Source organism: Nothobranchius furzeri, chromosome 11 (assembly GCF_043380555.1).
Source record: "Nothobranchius furzeri strain GRZ-AD chromosome 11, NfurGRZ-RIMD1, whole genome shotgun sequence".
Taxonomy (NCBI): Eukaryota; Metazoa; Chordata; class Actinopteri; order Cyprinodontiformes; family Nothobranchiidae; genus Nothobranchius; species Nothobranchius furzeri.
The window spans coordinates 55,726,660-55,744,728 of record NC_091751.1 but is presented as its reverse complement, the minus strand read 5'-3'; the positions used below and the strand labels follow the sequence as shown (position 1 = coordinate 55,744,728).

Sequence of the window (18,069 nt, the reverse complement as noted above, 5' to 3'; positions counted from 1 at the left end):
TTTGTAACACTTGTGCAAATGCATAAAAAAGACTTGACTCTTTAAGTTTGTCCAAGTGATTTAATGCTGATCAGTAACATTTTAGACAAAGTGAGGTTTAGATGGGTCCAGATGACCTGCAGCATCTGCTTCATGCTGTAGCTGAACAGCTCGAGCCAGAGTCTCCAGCTGAGAGATGAAATTACAAATCTCTTCAGCAGAACTGCGAGTCCAAGCCAGAGGGAGATGTGCAGGAACCGGCTTACGATCTGCAGCACAATGCTGAGGTTTTGACAAAAAACTGCAAAAAGCATCTTAAATTGTGATATCTAGTTCTGCTCACCTTGAAAAAACTGCCCACTGCGTGTACTCGCAGCAACTCTGGACAAGGCCAACCACACAACAGTGTCTGCTCCTTGTTCGACTCCACGCAGCCTGTCACCCATCATCTGATGAAACTGAGGCATTGCTGTGGAAACAGCTGGAAATATATACAATCTTTAATAGGACACTAAATGATTGATCAGGACATTTATAAAGGTAATCTTCTCTGAAGCACAATGTAAATAAATGAAAAATTACTTTAAAGGTCTAAACAGAAATCCTCTTTTAAGCATTTCTTTGTATTTTAATCTTTTTGAATGAGTGAATATTAAGCCAGTACCTGGTGTATCTACCCAGCCAGGATGCATGGCAGAAAAGTGAATGACAGGGTAGGTTTTGGCCCAATGTTCTGTTAGCACCACCTGCTGTCTCTGAAGAGAAACAACTCTTTATTATCCCGTTCGCTTTGCCCCTGTTTCCCTTAGATGATGAATGATGTTTTATACCATAGGTGTGACTTTAAATTCCATTCTGACCTTGTTCTGGGCGTAGACCATGACCCCATCGAAGTAGCCCTTCTCTGAGTGCAGGTCATCAACTCTAAGCTTCTGGACCAGCATGCCTCCAGAGGACACAGTGATCTAACACACAGGAAGACAACAGCCACCACAGTGTGCTCAGACAACAACCACAGCAGCACAAACAAGTGTGGCATTATGCTGTCCACACCAACCAGATGAAGACCCTTATTGTGCGTGTTTAAGCATGAAACCGTACCACTCTGGGGTCCCGGCTCTTCTGCAAAAGTGGTATGAGAGTTTGAGTGAGAACGTAGACCCCTAAAGAGTTTAGATGAATGGATATCAGTTAAGACGGTGCAGAGAAGAGACCTGTCATGTTCACTTTGAATCATTTCTTACCCATGGTGTTTGTGGCAAAGTTCATCTCCATTCCCTCTGCGTTCAGCTCTTTCTTGTGCACCATGCAGCCTGCATTGTTGATCTGTTTGGTTTAAAGCACATGATTTGCAACCGATTTGTATTTGGCAAATAACAAAAGGCATGAGAACCCTACCAACACATTCAGCGATGGATGCTGCTTCTTGAAGGTCTCAGCGAACTCCCAGACTCTGAGCGTCTGCGACATATCGACAATGTGGACGTACACTTCCTACAAGAACCGCTTTTAAGTCTTGAGGAGATCATGGGATTCATTACAAAATAGAACCAATCAAACACACCCACCGTGTTACCAGACGCAGAAACGATGTCTGATTTGGCCTCTTCTGCTCTGTCTCTGTTCCTACACAACATGTGGACTGTCCCGCCTGGACACAAAACACAAAACTTTATTCTACATCAGAGCACACACCACTATTCAGCGTGTACCTTTCTTGGCTATGGCCATTGCTGTGGCTTTGCCAATTCCACTGTTAGCTCCTGTGATCATGAAAGATCGACCCACGACGGACACATCAAGGTCCTTGGGCTCAAAGCCTTTGGATGCTGCTTCATATCCCTTCCTGAAAGCACAAAGAGAGCACACTAATCAATGACTGTGTCTAAGAAAAGTGAAGCATTGACAATCTAGATGTTTCATCTCTGTATTCAAGCCCTGGCAGTGATGTGTCATTCCCAAGCTGTCAATAGAACTATTGTAGCTGCACATAAGGGCCAGTATGTGCAGTAAGCTGTGCAACAGTGATCAGACTGATCTGTTAACAAACCATTCAGGATTACATAAAATGCATTTGTCACAAAATAGACCAAGTACTGAAACGCTCTGCAGACCTGCATCAAAGTGGCACTAACCTTGTGTATTGGTGGATTCCATTCAGAAACCAGATGGCATTTCGGTACATTGACATGACACCAAAAGATCAGCAATCCAACTTGGTGCACCAGCTCCTTTTCCAAATCAGAGACAGATCAGGATCACATGAGGAGGACGCAGGAGATCTTGCTGCTCCTTACCGACACTGAATGGGAATGACACAGTAAACACTCCCTGTCTGAGGGGGGAAACTAACAGTTTCATCAATCCATTCATTCACAGGTCACATAACACTGCTGGTTGAACGGATCCTATCTGGAAAAGATCTAGGGCCAATCCAGATGCATGTGAGGTCAGATGACGCGTCTGGGGCGGCCAGAGGGGCGGGGTTTATCACTTACACCCTAGCTGCACTTGGCGTAGGGCAGAAATGTGTTCACTGGGGCTGTTTGACCCTTTGTGAGGGTTAAAGTGCGTAGTATTTTCCCACCTTTTAGGTAGTGTTTGTATTTAGGCTCCGCGCCAACATGGTAAGTGTTTCTTTTTAAGGCTGGCTTGTGCGCATGACCGTTTCTGTAAGGTAGCGTCAGCCTACATGGCCGTTCACCTGTCGCACCCTGGTCGCACCTGACATCAGGTATAAGGCTAGGAGCTCATTTTCGCTACTTCCTGGAGCGATTTCGTAGTCAACAGGTTGCCTAAAAAGTAGTTCTATTGTTTTAATTGTTTTTATAAGGTTCTGTTTCAACTTTATCTACAGCCGGAAGTAAGGTGTGTGTGTGTGTGAGGTGTACCTAAACCGGTGAACGCTGTAGAACTGGTTTTGTCACTTTCCCCCAGTTGTCTGGCAGCTCACTGCTTTGCATTTTAATTTGCCTGTGAGGAGTTACACGCACCTGCTAATAGATGCAATTACAGTATATATTTTAAAATATAAATAAAGGTTATTTTTAATGTTTTAAACTGTTGAATAATTCCCATTGCCCTTTTTTCCGGGTTGGTTTACTCCCATTGTGACGAGATCACTCAAGCAATTTTCTCAAATTCAACAATTTATAAAGCACAAATTTATATATTTAATCATCACATGTCTGTTTTCAATTATTTTAAGACTTTTGCTTCTAATTTTATATAAACACTCATAATTTGTTTCAAAAAGTTAGAAATAACTTGGAAAGATGAGAATATCTAACACATTCTAGCTTATAGAAATCTTAAACGGCATATTTTAAGGATTTGAATAAATGAGAACTACTCTAAATATTTTGTTTAGTAGAAATGTTAGGATTGATGGCAAATAACTGTTTAAATGATTTTTTCACTTTGCTAGCTTGCTCTAATTTCGTGTATTTGGAAATTTCTTCCTCTTTTGAAGGTTAAACTGTGCAGCAAGTTAGCATGACAGAACGAGGGCAAAACACACTGACAGTGTTGATAAAAATGCCTGCTTCATGTTTACCTGCTTTGTTGCTGTTTTCCCAAGTATCAAGTCTCCTGATAAAACACCCGTACACACCTGAACGTTCGGGTTCCTGTTGCAACTTTTCTCAGCTTTTATAGCAGCACTGTCTCTCTGTGTTTTGATTCTGTGAGTCTAAATAAGCCCATTCATTTGAAGATACATTTTTGTTTGTAGTACTGACAAAAGTAAACATCTCATAAATTATATTATCATGAGTTTCAATCACCACAAATATACACATCTTAGCCAACTGCTAATGAAAATTCTTGTACAGTTTTTAAAGTGTGAACACCTGAAAAAAATCCTGATCGTTTCACTGACTAATTATGTAGTGCACCATTTTGAAAGTAGTTTGTAAGGCCCACGTCTAACGTCCTGGTTTAAAACTATTGTCTCTAAAGGGACTTAAGCTCTATGTGAAATGGACAGAGCCTCAAAATAATGTTCCTGTTATTTGTTACTCATTAAATTCTGCCTGCCTCTTTTTTTTTCTGAATTTCGAGGACATTACTTGTTAATGAGTCATGATTGTTCAGCTCTTGTCTCATCTGTCTGCGTGTGTGTTGGTGGTTAATAATTTCTTTTGGATTAACTCTGTCTGGATATGTATGTATTAGAGCCTTCATGTATTTCTTTGCTAAACAGATTTAATGACTCCCTTTGTTGACTGTGTGTGTGCATGCGTGTGCGTGTGTGTGTGTGTGTGTGTGTGCGTGCGTGCGTGTGTGTGTGTGTGTGCGTGTGTTGTCAGATGCGCTTCCTGCTGCTCTTCAGTCGCCAGGGGAAGCTGCGTCTACAGAAATGGTTCACTGCAATGTCAGATCGTGAAAGAAAGAAGATCATTAGGGAAATGACCACCATGGTGTTGGCACGGCAACCACGTTCCAGCAACTTCCTGCAATGGAAAGACCTGAAGATTATTTACAAGAGGTGAATCTAGAAACTTTTTTGAACTCTTTTAAAGCTGCTAAAGCAAATCTACAGAATAAGCTAGGTTTTGAATGCAAACATGGTCGTGGAACAGTCACCCCTCCCCTCAAGTTATCTTCCCTGAGAACTGAGTTCTGCCGGAACTGGAAACCTGCATTGCGAGAGGAAACGAGATGGTGCTAAACACCAGTCACCATTTTCTAGGTCCGAATGCGTTTTGTTGTCCGTGACTTCAAATGATGTTTTTCTTTTTGGGACTCTAGTAGTTTGTCCTAAAATTGAAGGGGTAGCAACCGGCTGTTTCTCCTTCTCTGATATTATTGAGTGGAGAACTTCACACCAGTGGTGTTCTGCTGCTAAATACGAGAGTGTGTAATGAATAGAGGACCCAGGAAAGTTCAGCGAGACCAACAATCAGATGGTCCAAAAGTTGCTTTTGGTCCAGTACAACAACAATTTTTTTCTTAATCTCCACAGTATATTTATAGATATAATGTGTTAGTGTTGTTAACTGTGTGGTTCACTGAAAAAAATGTTTTTTTTTATTTATTATTTCTGATTAGAATTGGTCCCTCTGAGTTTTTCATGCAGGCTGAACATAAAAACAGTCTCCTACAGCTATCTCCTGCGTTAGCTTCTGATAGAAAATAGATGGTGAAATGCTAGGATTTGAAAATCTTCACATCTGTGTCACACTGTGAATTTGCAATCATGGCCTCGCCCATTTTGGCTCACGCCCACCCAAAGGAAGGCTTTAAAAGAATTGCATTGAGGAGAGAGCGGAAGACGTCTTGTTGATAGTGACTTTGTAGCATGGCTAACCACATCCTGTTAGCCAATCAGAAGTGAGGTGTGTGCAAATCATTGATAATAATGAGTAATCCTGCTGTTTTCAGCCCACCTCTGCACCAGCAAACTTCTGCATCTCAGAAAAGGAGCATCGTAGCTATGTTTTAAATGACTCATAAGGCATTGATTTACACTTGAGAACAAATGTGTTGGAATGGGTCAAGCTCACTTTTAACCCTCTGGAGTCGATGGTATAATTAGTCGTTTCGACAAGTTTTAGTGTTCACCTTTATATTTGACCCTATATTTTATTTGAATGCCTTGTTTGGTATCATTCTTTTCAGCACAACATCACCTCTGTGAATTTAGAGTCATTTCTTCATTTTGTCATATTGTATTGGCACACTGAACCTGAAAGTGCACTAAAAAATCTAAATCCGAGTAGAAAAATTTACTTATTTATCTCAGTGAAAACCCACAAACAACAAACCATTTTTAGCTCTCAGAATAAAACTATAGGGTGTGAGTAAAAAATAAAAAAGCTCAAATTTAGATTAAATTTAAGCGCATAAAAATGCAAGGCTTGTGTCAGGCGTTTTTCATGTGAAATTGCTGTTATGCTAAAAATGTTCCACACACTTTCTCTCTACGTCTGCTACTTCCAAAAGTGTCCAGCAGAAGACAGGATCTGGTTTAGCAAGTCAAAAAATTCTATAGATATATTTAGATTCTTGAGTCAGAAAACGGTAGAATGCCTTCGCCGGGTCAGGGATGAGGTCCTGCCCTAAGTGGAGTTTAAATATCTCGGGGTCTTGTTCACGAGTGAGGGAAAACTGGAGCGTGAGATCGATAGGCGGATGGTGCTGCATCTGCAGTGATGCAGGCGTTGTACCCGTCTGTCGTGGGGAAGAGAGAGCTGAGTCAGAAGGCGAAACTCTAGATTTACCGGTCGATCTACGTTCCTACCCTCACCTACGGTCATGAGCTTTGGGTAGTGACCGAAAGAACGAGATCGTGGATACAAGCGGCCAAAATGAGTTTTCTCCAAAGAGTGGCTGGGCTCTCCCTTAGAGATAGGATGAGAAGCTCGGTCATCCGGGAGGGGCTCGGAGTAGACCCGCTGCTCCTCCACATCGAGAGGAGCCAGTTGAGGTGGCTCGGGCATCTGGTCAGGATGCCTCCTGGATGCCTCCCTGGTGAGGTTTTCCGGGCACGTCCAACCAGGAGGAGACCTAAAGGTAGGCCCAGGACATGGTGGAGGGACTATGTCTCTCACCTGGCCAGGGAACACCTTGGGATTCCCCCGGAAGAGCTGGCCCAAGTGGCTGGGGAGAGGGAAGTGAAGTCTGGGCCTCTCGACTTAGGCTGCTGCTCCCACGACCTGACTCCGAATAAGAGGATGAAAATGACAATAGATGGATGGATATTTACATTTACATTCTTTACATGCATACATTTGTGTGCCAAGCCTCAAAGTAACACTCAGGGGAGCATCAGAAGCTTTACAAATCCAGGGGGTGTCCTTTCTTACATTGTCCACCTGGAATCTGCAACAAAAAAACTCCCTTAATCAGAAAGTCTTCCCTGCCTGTACCTAGCAACTTTTTACGCATGATTTGTGTGACTTGGTGAACTAATTATGAGTGACTTTGTGATTGGGGGGTGTGGTTTGTATTTCAGCTTATAGGATGAGCTTGGACTTGTTTTTCTTCCAGACTCTCTTAGATTATGGTGTGTAGTAGCGAGAGCCGACGGAGAGCTCTGTAGGATTTCGCTCTCGATCTGCCACAGATCGAATGTGCAGAAGCGGCTTCATCTTCATCATGAATTTTTACCTTAAATGTTTTACTTGGATAAACATGTTAAATCACAACTGTTGTTTAGTTTTAAGCCCCCTTTGTCGAAACAAGCTAGAACCATGATGCTAAGTGGTTTCCTGGTTCCATAAAAACGGGAGTAATGCGAGTAGTGTTCCATCACATGCCGGCGTGTGGATTGGCTCCAGAGGGTTAAGAGACATGACAAAAGTGTTTAAGCTAATATATTTTCCAAATTTGCTATTGCAGCTTTAAATTGAGTGTTTTTTGGACTAGCGGACCATCCCAATCGTCTGTACTGATGCCCACGCTAATAATGTCCATTGTTGCTGCTTAAAATGAAATTGTTGTCCACTGCTTCTTCTTAGGTATGCAAGCTTATATTTCTGTTTGGGTGTAGAAGCCCAGGAGAATGAGCTATTAGCTCTGGAGATTATTCATCGCTATGTGGAGCTGCTGGACAAATACTTTGGCAATGTATTCAGTAATTATATTTAATCAAAATATATTTCTAAACGTAAAAACAATGACTACGTATATTCACCAACATCATACCTCCTCTCAGGTGTGCGAGCTGGACATAATCTTTAACTTCGAGAAGGCCTATTTTATCCTGGATGAGTTTTTAATGGGAGGAGAGATCCAAGAAACCTCCAAACAGACTGTGAACCGCTGCATCGAAGCCTCTGACATGTTACAGGAGGTAAGACGATCGGCCACTCACACTCACTAATACAGCAGTGTGAGCATCTGTTGCGTGCCTCGAACCTCTTACAGCAACGGCAACAAATCGTTAGTAAGTTTATTGTGTTTACACTTGTGACATCTGTCCATTTGAAGTTGATTGTGGGGTAAATGTGTACCAAATTTTGGTGTTCAGTGATCTGCTCAACACAAATTTTATAAATCCAATGAGGTAAATGAGGAGTTCAATGAATGAGTGAATGTAGATTAGTCGGTGTGTAGTGTGATGGATAGGCTGTGATGCTAAATCCCTGCGGTGCCTTTGGTTTTCTCGAGGCATAAAGGCGTGCAGTTCCCGCTCTTCTGTACAGATTTAAGCTTGTGCTCCTGTTCGTCTCCCCTCTGCTTTCATCTGTGCACATCTGTCTCTTCCTCCGCCAGCTTTTTTATTTTATTTTATTTTTTTCCGAGCGAGAGACGGATTCTCCTGGAATGGGGTGTAAACTTTAGTGTTTGTGTGGTGCTTCTTGCTCCCCTCCCTCTCTAGAGGCTCATGCCTCTGTGTGGTACGATCGTTTAACTGGGTCTGTTCTGTGCTTCCAAATAGAGCTGACTAACACATTTACGGATGATATTCAGTGTAGGCTCCCTTATTCATTGTGATCATTATCGCTTCAGGATGACAACAGTGAGTGGTATGAGGTGGAGCTGTTTGGATGACCTTAATGGACAGACAGGTTAGATGCTCTGTTAGTTCCCTGCTGTGTGTTGCTGAACAGAGGTGATCTGTAGATGTGTGTCTGAGAATAATAAATGATTTAATGTATTAGTCAGACATGTGGAATCATCAAAGATGCTGATCTTTTTTTTTTTCTTGTGTTATTTTTTTTCAGACGATGGAGGAGTATATGAGCAAACCTGCCTTTTAACTCATACAGAAAACGGACCAAACTATGGAGGGATTCACAAATATGGGTCAATCAAGCTCTGGAACTGAATTTACTTACTGAACCTTTAAAAAAAAGAAAGAATACAATTAGTTTATTTCCTGCTCACCATATGCCTGAAATTTGTTTTTACATTTATTATTAATAAATTGAATTGAAGTTGTAATAGAGAATGACGGGGTTTAAATTTATGGTTTTTTTGCATTTAAATCAAGAATTAATATATTAGATATTTTCACTCTCCAGTAGATGTGTTTGTGAACAGCTGTGCTGTACGATACAATAGTTCTCTTTTAATCTGTTTTAGTTTCATCAGCATCTAAGACTGTGGTTAAAACTGTTCTGTGAGGCATTTGTTGTTGGTGTCTTTTTTTAAAACCATGCACAATTTATGATTAAAATATTTTTTAACAAGAGTTATGTTTTGTTTGCTTTGTGATCTATTGATGTGAGTGAGTTTAATAAGGCAACACAACTCAGCAAGAAGAAAAATAATACAGCTGATGCTTTATTCATCTGTGGTCCATCACACGTTGTTGAACATGTACAAAATGGTTTAAAAATGAGCATACGGAGCACAACCACTGTTAGGCCAACGATACAGAGCTTTGCAATATGAAAGGGTTAGAAGGCAGGCGACGGTCTGATATTTAGACCCAAAAGTAATCCGATTATAACATTAAATCCACAAACCCTGACTAGATCACGAGTCACAACACTCGCAGCCCTGACAAATAATCCCGATAATATTCCTCATAGTGCTCAAGAATAGCTTTCAAAAGCCCAGTTAGGATTATATTTAATCATTTACATGTATATTCACAAATGTAACTGAATAGTTTGACACAGATGAAAAATAAGCTTTTTTTTATCTTTTGGTTATAGATTCAAATATAGGACTGTTTACAAACACCATTTAATGTAAACAAATCGAATAACACAATTTGTTGGATTTGATTGAATATGGGGTGCTGATTGGGAAGTAATGCACTTAAAAAGAATTAAAAGCTAAGTTTTGTCACATTTAGCTCCCCATAATAAAAAAAAGTCACCTTTTCACCACATTTATTTAGGATATCAGACCATGGCCACCCCTTGGGGGCGCCATTAAAAGCAGGGAGATGAGACCCTCCATGAAACTAAACTTAGATCTCTCCATCCTCTTATTTTGGTATGCTACAACAGCTTTAGCATTCATGCTAGCACAATATTCACATTTTATCAGAAATTTCCATGTTTATATTTAACTTGTGTTTCAGGATTTTTACTTTTAACATCATTATTTTAATATAAATGTGGTGAAGTATTTAAAATGACACAAATTTTCAATCAGCACCCCATAGAAGAGGTCACATCTTCCAGATTACTTTTCGCCTCTCTGGATGGCACTTTTACATCTCATTAGAAATACATCTAGAATGTTCTTGCAGCAAGTAGGGACATTGTTTATCTGTGTTTATTTCTAAGTTTGCTATAGATTATTTGTCTCAGGGTATCAATAATAGCTATTGTTCATATGATAGAAATTTGTAAACTAGATCACGTCCACCAAACGTTATTTTTGAGACGGTATATAAATACTATTTTTATGTTAATGCGCCTCGCAGACAGATCAGGCTACATCCCGGCCGCGTTTTGTTCACGATGCTGCTCCTCTTCTTCATTCGCGGTTTGCGGAGCGGGGGTCTTGGATGGGGTCTCCTCCCTCGGGAGGGGAGTGGCTTTCTCATCTGCGGCACCCTCGGCTTCCCTCTTGGCCACTGGCCGCCTCTCGGTCTCCGCCTGGTCCATGTAGTCCTTCATGGCGCGCTCGTAGAGCTCGTAGGGGAACTGGCCCTTCAGCTGCGCCTGCGTGTCCCGCTTGGTGATGGTGTTCGGGTACTCTGTGAGGATTTTGGCTGCAAGGTATGTCGTCACCTCATCTTCAATGTCGCCGTCATCGTCGGCGTCATCAGCGGCGTCGGCCTGACGTTTCAGGGGCATTTTGTTTAACTCTGATAAAAACAGGTTCTCCCTGCGTCCGGAGGGTGGGGGGATTTTAACCGGGGCTGCGTTTGCAGCTGCAGGGATTCTGTCTGAGGAGGAGGACAAGGAGGTCTTCATGGGTCTCTGCACCACGGGATACTCGTTACTGATGGTCTCCACCCCGATGATGTCCAAAAAGTCCTCCCTGTCCATGTCATCAGTGGGGGGCTTGCTCTTCAGAGGCAGTCTGCGACTGAAATACCGGATCTTCGGGGTTTGGCCAGCCGTGTAACGGGCCATGGCTTGGGGATCACGATGGAGCTTTCTGAGCTCCTCCGTGAGCAGCATATCGATGAGGTCCTGAGGAGGGACGTGGAGTTTCAGGGACAACTCCAGCAGCTCCTTCACTGTCCGAGGGTCCACGATGGAAGGGCGGATCAGCCTCTTTTTCTGATCACCGGTCTGATCCCCATTTTGTGTCTGGTCACTCATCTCCAAGACCTTCAGCAGATAGTAATCTACCAGTTTAGTGTCGTCATCCGCGTCCTCCTGGTTCTGATTGGCCCGACGCTGCATCTCCTCCCGCTCGGACTCCTGATCGCTTAGCGCCCTTTCCATTTCTTCGTGGCTCCTGTTCTCCATCTCCTCCGTCTCTTCCCTCTCCTCCACGGGTACCCACTCTTCTCCTCCAGCCACATCCTCATAAGCCTGGTTTCTGTGACCGAGTCCATCTATTCCACCATCATCTTCTTCCCCGTAAGCGTCTCGCTTCTGGCTGGAGATCGATGGCATCCTGCCAAGTTCGTCAAAGATCGACCTTAAATTGGCAAGGCTCTGGGGGGTGTACTGCTCATCCAAGTCCTCTGTCGCCCGCTTGGAGGCGTCTGTGTTCTCCTCGTCTTCAAACATCAGCGGGTACTTCTTGTGGGGCCTGGGGAAATTACCGTAATCTGCCGGTGCGCTTTTGGGGATTTCCGTGTCTTTGGCGCGGTACCTGCTCGTTCGGCGGTCGCTCCTGGGTTCAGAGGCGGGACTGAACCTTGGGTCTTTCCCGGCCTGATCCTGGAGAGTCTTAAGCATGGCTTTCATCAGCTGCTCAGCGGTAATGTCCTGCCTCGGGATGCCGGGGGCGGACTGGCGCTCCCCGGGAACCTCGTCCTGCCGAGAGGCGAGCTGAAGCATGACCTTGAATTTTTCCACTTCGTCGTAATCCACAGGCTCGGGTCGACCCCCGTTTCGCTGCTTCAGGTTCTCGATGTACTCCAGGGCTTTGATCATGTCGGAGCTGGGTGGAAAGGCAGCCGGCAGTCCGTCGCCCTCCCCGCCTCGGAACCAGTGGCGGGGGAGAGATGCAGCCTGCACCGCGCACCCGTGAAGGAGGAATGCGAGCAGGACGACAACTCTCCCCGCGGGCAACTTGTGGTGGAAATGCAGCATTGTAGGATATTTATTACCTGGAACGAAAGACCACGACATGTCAGGAACGCGTTTCTTGGTCAAATCTGACATCTAGATGTTTATGTTGTAAAATGATCTCGACCAAGAGGATTTCGTGCGCACTGTTTTTGTCTTCCTTTCAGGGATTTACGCTCCGCAGTTTGAATGATGTGATGCTGTGCATTCACATCACTGGATGAGTCACTCCCTACGTTGTTATGGGCAACGTCAGCATCACTTTTACGTTGGTACCCATTAAACCTAAGGGGAAAATCTTTCTTTCATCCTTTCTATTTAAAACAACGCATTTGAGCATTTCTCTTGTTTAAAGGAAGCATTTCACCTCACAAGTCTTATTTTAAAATATGCGAACCCCATTACGTAAATCAACGAGCCGTTACTCCGTTTATAAATCATTTTACCTGACGTAACAATAATAAAAAATATTTATTTTTACCTTTGGTAATAAAACTCAGACAGCAGTAAAGGTGAATGGCATCTCTCAGGAGCGATGCTGAAGCTCTTCTGTTTTCAGCACTTGGACAGCTCCTCCTGTTATATGAGGCACCACCTGACTACCGCGTCATCACACAACACACGCAAAAGCCTGGCCCTAAAAAGTCCGTATAAATGATTCAGGCTTATGATATGGAAGAGTCTGCTGTATTAAAATAGCTCGTTGGGCGGTCTGTCACACCTCTCTGTTGTTGACTGGAGAGATCCTGGAGGACTGCTGCAGTGTGTCTCATTGAAAGAAGTTTGTGAGTTTTGTTCACTTAGAAAATAAAATAGTTAATTCATGTGCCAATTTTATTATAAGGACACATTGTAAAAAGAAAAAAATCTTAAATGCTTGTTTTTCCTGTCTTTTGTTTAAAAACTGAAGACTATTGGGTAAATGTGGGAAACCCTTCTGCTTTGTGGGCTCAAAATGTACATAAACCCACGTTCTTTGCCTTTTAATCTGTTTTAATGTTGTCATTCTCAACAACAACCTCCCAGCCTCTCGCATACTGGCGTGTGAGGAGTTAAACCCGCCAGTGATGACTCACAGACCCGAAGCACCGGAGCTGCTGTCGCAGTTCAGCAGCCCTCTTTCTCCCCTCCTCCTTCTGTACCGACAGAGATGGTGATAAACAGGCTCTTCTCGGCTGGGCGCCAAGGCCCCGGCATTCCACAGGGTCAGCGAGATAAAAGGGGCCACGCTGCATGCCAGCTGCCTGTTCTATGCCATGAATGGATTGTTACAAAGTTTTGTTGGGGCCAAAAGATGGTAAAAACTTATTTTTTAAATGGGTGTGGTTATAATAAAGATTACATCATCGAATTGGCCATACAACAGTTCACTTTTAGAATTGTTATGTGCATCAATATTTAAAATCATAATGAGCAGAGCAGACCCAGACCATCACACGGCCACTGCCATTTTGGTCTGTGTGGTATGATGTCCCGGTAGCATTTTACAATATAGGTCCCTTTATTGTCCTAACCTTAAGGACACTCAATAGTTAACAAAGTGACTCTATATTTATTAATGCTTAATAATGCACTAAGTAACATTAATAAAGTGACCCTTTGTTTATTAGTGCTTAATATTGCTCTAAGTAATGTTAAGGAGGGGCCCTTTGTTTCTTATTGCTTAATGTTAATAAAAATACTCTTTTTGTTAATGCTTAATAATGTCCTAATTAATGTTAATAAAGGGACTCTTATTGTTAAGTGTTTCAGATGTTCTTTTTTTTAATGCAGTGTTAATTTTCACCAGATATAACGGGTCTTCCATCTTCTAAAAAGTCCCACTGTTGTCGGTTCACTAAATATCTCCCCCCCAAAAGGTTTTATGGATCATCAAAACTTTTTTTATTTTGTCACAAATGATACACACATTTTTGTTCTGGTTGGACAAGAGAAGCTGTGGTTCTGGAACTGATGCTGTTCTGTCAAAAACTCTGACCATCAGAATTGAGTGAAACCTGCGCTGCTTTAGAGGTTGTTATGGGTTATTTTGGTTTTAATTTAGTCACAAAGGCACATGGTGCGTAACTTTTTGAGATCCTCTTGAGTGGGTTTAACATAACCAGCTGATCCTGTCAGGTTTAGGCTAATCTCAGCTTCGTGTGAATGAGTGACAAAAGCAGAGCCACAGATCAGATGACTGACAGGTATAGAGGAGGCTAAGGAGGGCTGAGGTGTTGTTTGTAATTTTAAAATCCCTCAGCATCACTCCCTCCAGCATCACACCTCCATTCAGACACAGCTGTCGCCCTGATGAAGAGCAGCAACCACAGCTGATCATTATCCACGACTCTCCCCCGGCTTGCTAAGAGTTGGAGAATATGATCTCAGTTTTCTCAGAAAAACAAGTACGTGAAAATATATGCAAACGTCTTTGCCCATTCATTGGTCGTGGCAGTGACTAATAAAAATGTCTCACTGTCACTGATGCACGTGACATATTATACAGGGAGAAACATTCCATCAGCTCCAGCCCTTTAATTATTTGATTGTTTTCATTTACAGCCAAGACATATAAAAGGCACCAACACCAATAATAAGCTGGTAATGATGTAGTTGTTTGCAGATGAAGATGGAGCAGCTCATTTCTTCCGGGATACTTCTGTATTCATCTTGGCTCCAGATCAGTCATGTAAGGTGGCAAGCTGTTAAGCATCTGTTGGGTCTCCTTAGATGTCGTAACTGTGTGCATATCCATATTTGTGTTGGGTATTTCATCCCCCTGTGGTGATTCTAACATCCGATTTCTCGGAGCTCAATCCTCGTCAAGCTGCTGGTGGCGAGCGATTCAGTGAGCGAGTCCTTGATTCCTCTCCAGGGCCTGTGATGTGCTGTCTGTGACCATTGGTGCGTTTGCTTCGGTCATTAAAAGTAAAGATTTCCTCTGGATGCTGAGACTGAATGCCTTTACGTTCCTCTTTTATCTCCATCTCTTTCTCCCTCTTTGTCAATGAGCATTAGAGCAGGGAGGAGGGAGAATGGTAGTAATTAAATTAAAGTTCACACTCGTTGTCTCGGTGGTTTCGTTTCTTTCATCGCCTCACATTGACTCTCCCTCTAATACTATCAGCGTAAACTCCCTTTTCTCATTGACAATATAGAGTTATTTTTAGACCAAGTCACATAAAATAATTTGAAATCTAGTTACCTGTCGTGCCAGGTTGTCTTATTCACGCTTATTAAGTTTTATTTACTGCATAGAGGTACTGATGGGGTGGATTTTTAAAAGTCTAATTTGACTTTTGACCTTCCACATCAGATTTAAGTACATTTCAAGTAGATTAACACATTGTGTGATTACAAAAAAGTTAAACGTTTGGATTAATATGATGCACTGATTGAATTTAAAGACCAAGTTCACTTAGAAACTGGTTTTTACTTGATATTTTTAAATATGATTGGTCATTCTGAGTTTCACACCTTCTACTTCTACACTGCCTAGCTAAAAAAAGTCACCCCCTGGATTTAACTAAGCAAATAGGCATGAGCCTCCCTTTGGATAATTACTTCATGGGCGATTATCTTTCAGCTGCAATAAGTTATTAATCCTCAACTGGTGCAATGAGTTGCTTCTCAATTCTTAAACAACCATGTGGAAAGACCCATCTGGTGGTCGTGGAAAAGATGTTTGAGAAGGGTAATATCATTGGCATCAAGCAGAGAAAACATCTATGAAGTGATGCACCTATCATGCCTAGTGCCTACTGTACAAGCCTGTGGGGGCGGTGCCATGATCTGGGGGTTTCTGCAGTAATTGACCCTGTTCCACAGTGGCTCTGCGCAGCGGTCAGTCTCTACCATCATCAGTGCAAAATCTTGGTGAAAAATTAATGCAACGCTAAATGGAAATAAATCATGTGACACTGCAGAAGCTTATCGAAACAACGCCACGGCGAATGAGTGCTGTAATTAAAGGCTGTTCAAAGAAACGTTAAGAGTGTGACTAATTTATTTGGTGGTCACCTTTTTTGACAAGGCAGTGTATTTCCTGCATTAGCTGCTGATAGATAATATGTGGGGAAACTCATATTAGAAAAACCAGTAAAATGTTGCAATGGAAATAAGCATTCATGGACTTATCAATCTTGGCTTGTGACGATAAAGTTTGTTGTTGTTTTAGCATCCAGCAAACAGCAGAGCACGTCTCAACTAGTAGAAGATAACCATTAGCATTAGCAACTCCACTAAATGGCTGAACTCCTTCAGGCTTGTGTTATTTGTGGAGATGAAACATCAACATTGCAAAGCAAACAGTCAGCGATAGAGTCACGTTGAAGTTAGCCAATCAGAGGGGAGACTTACAAATATTAGGAAATGAGACAGAGACATGGATCGACTCACAAGGTATTCATTTGTACTAGAGACCATAGAGACCACTGTAAATGTTTAGGAAAAATAAGTAAACTTGCTCTATTTACAATTAAAAGATGAGCTAAGAAAGACTTCATTACTGAATGACTGATGGGTGTGAGGTGTTGTCAACATAAAAAGTAAGAATAGTTTGTTTCTTTGCATCTCATATTGCACCATCTAAAATTAATAATAAAGAAAAAGATATTGCAGCCATGTTTTTTTCAGCCCCTGATAAGAATTTGAAGTTTCTTCAGAATAATTTAACCTTTTATTTCTCTTCTTTATGTCCTGTTTTGATTGGTGATTTTTACGCTGTCTGACACTGAAGCACACATCTCACTGCTGCTTTCCCACATGTCAATCAAAGCTGCCTGGAGAGGATGATATCTCAGAGCCGTGCGTCACAGCAGACACTAATACGTCCACATGCACTTTCACACAACCAGCTGCAAACACAACCTGACTCACGAAGCTTCATCTCAAGACTTTTCTTTTCGTTTTGGTTGCTGTTTGCCCTTCTGGCTGTGCCGTTTTAATGCTTCTAGGACCAATGACTCATCCAGAGGATGAAACGTTTCCTCCCCGGGGTTTCTTCCAAACAGCACAGCATACATAATTAATGTCTTTGTATAAAGTCATGTAAAACAATTATTAAGTTAATTGTCATGTGTGACAAACTGATAGCAGAGACCACCCACTCTCACTTTTACTTGATGAGGCAGGGGGTGCGTTAAATGTGGCACACCCGTTGTCAAGGCTCACCGTTTCTTTTCCAGCCAGCGTGTCCATGGTGATGCTGCCTCTCAGCCTTTCATCTGCCTCCAACTTCAACCCGTTCCACAGCTTTGGTAACCTTGGCTCCTTCATTAGACCCTTTACTCTTTAAACTGTAGCCGCTTTCCTGATGGCTCACATTCATAACTTTTTTTCAAAACGCCATTGTAACCACCCAGCTCATCCCTCCCAATGTGCCAATTACAGCAGCTAATGCATGGTCCTTGTCTTCAGAAAGCAGGCGGTTGGGAGCAGAGACAGAAGCGATTAGAGCCACAATATGTTGGAGGAGCCATTAGAACAGAGAGGCAGACATGAATGCTGTCTGAGCGATAAAGGGAGGGGAGAGGAAATGAGAGAAGGTCCACATTGTTCACGTATTGAAGCAAGAATGCAGGTGGTATTCAGTGGGACGGATCAAATGTCTCCTAATGAGTCTGGCTTCAGTCGTCTGACCTTGCTTTAGTCAACGTTTAAAAAATGTATTAAAATGTTAATATTTAGGATTCTAAATCCTATAGTAAACAATTTATCATGTCACGTCAGGGCCAGCAGTAGCTCAGGAGGTAGTGCGTGTTGTCCAGTAATCAGAAGGTTGCAGGTTCAATCCCGACTCTGACCAGAGAATGCTGCTGTTGTGTCCTTGGGCAGGACACTTAACTCGTCCTGCCTGCTGGTGGTGGTCGGTGGCGCCAGTGTTTGGCAGGCCTCGCCTCTGTCCGTGCGCCTCAGGGCTACATTGTAGCTTATCCCCACCAGCGTGGGGTGTGTGTGTGTGAATGAGTGAATGACTGATTGTGTTGTGAAGCACCTTGGGGGG

At 42.6% G+C, this 18,069-nt stretch overlaps 3 protein-coding genes across 5 annotated transcripts; 1 reads left to right on the top strand and 2 right to left on the bottom strand.

The window, feature by feature from the left end:
- Nucleotides 1-40: 40 nt before the first annotated feature.
- dhrs12lb (dehydrogenase/reductase (SDR family) member 12-like b) lies at nt 41-2,311 on the bottom strand. The gene is made up of 10 exons (XM_015957025.3): nt 2,115-2,311; nt 1,692-1,825; nt 1,548-1,630; nt 1,378-1,473; nt 1,224-1,305; nt 1,081-1,142; nt 840-944; nt 644-734; nt 323-460; nt 41-248 (listed from the first exon to the last, which is right to left on the bottom strand). Exons 1-10 carry the CDS (start codon nt 2,168-2,170, stop codon nt 82-84), a joined length of 1,014 nt encoding a protein of 337 aa, XP_015812511.1. The 5' UTR covers nt 2,171-2,311; the 3' UTR covers nt 41-81.
- Nucleotides 2,312-2,471: 160 nt separating this feature from the next.
- On the top strand, nt 2,472-9,121 carry ap1s3b (adaptor related protein complex 1 subunit sigma 3b). 3 transcript variants are annotated; one of them, XM_015957026.3, is made up of 6 exons: nt 2,473-2,606; nt 4,290-4,468; nt 7,443-7,551; nt 7,640-7,777; nt 8,437-8,495; nt 8,652-9,121. In XM_015957026.3, the coding sequence occupies exons 1-5, from the start codon at nt 2,604-2,606 to the stop codon at nt 8,476-8,478; spliced, it is 471 nt and encodes a 156-aa protein (XP_015812512.1). In that variant the 5' UTR covers nt 2,473-2,603; the 3' UTR covers nt 8,479-8,495; nt 8,652-9,121. The 3 variants fall into 3 exon arrangements, with proteins under 3 accessions (XP_015812513.1, XP_015812512.1, XP_054595882.1); XM_054739907.2 differs by lacking the exon at nt 2,473-2,606 and adding an exon at nt 2,631-2,713; XM_015957027.3 differs by lacking the exon at nt 8,437-8,495 and having other exon boundaries at nt 2,472-2,606.
- A 777-nt stretch (nt 9,122-9,898) lies between these two features.
- scg2b (secretogranin II b) lies at nt 9,899-12,695 on the bottom strand. The gene is made up of 2 exons (XM_015957024.3): nt 12,565-12,695; nt 9,899-12,124 (listed from the first exon to the last, which is right to left on the bottom strand). Exon 2 carries the CDS (start codon nt 12,105-12,107, stop codon nt 10,323-10,325), a length of 1,785 nt encoding a protein of 594 aa, XP_015812510.3. The 5' UTR covers nt 12,108-12,124; nt 12,565-12,695; the 3' UTR covers nt 9,899-10,322.
- Nucleotides 12,696-18,069: the final 5,374 nt, after the last annotated feature.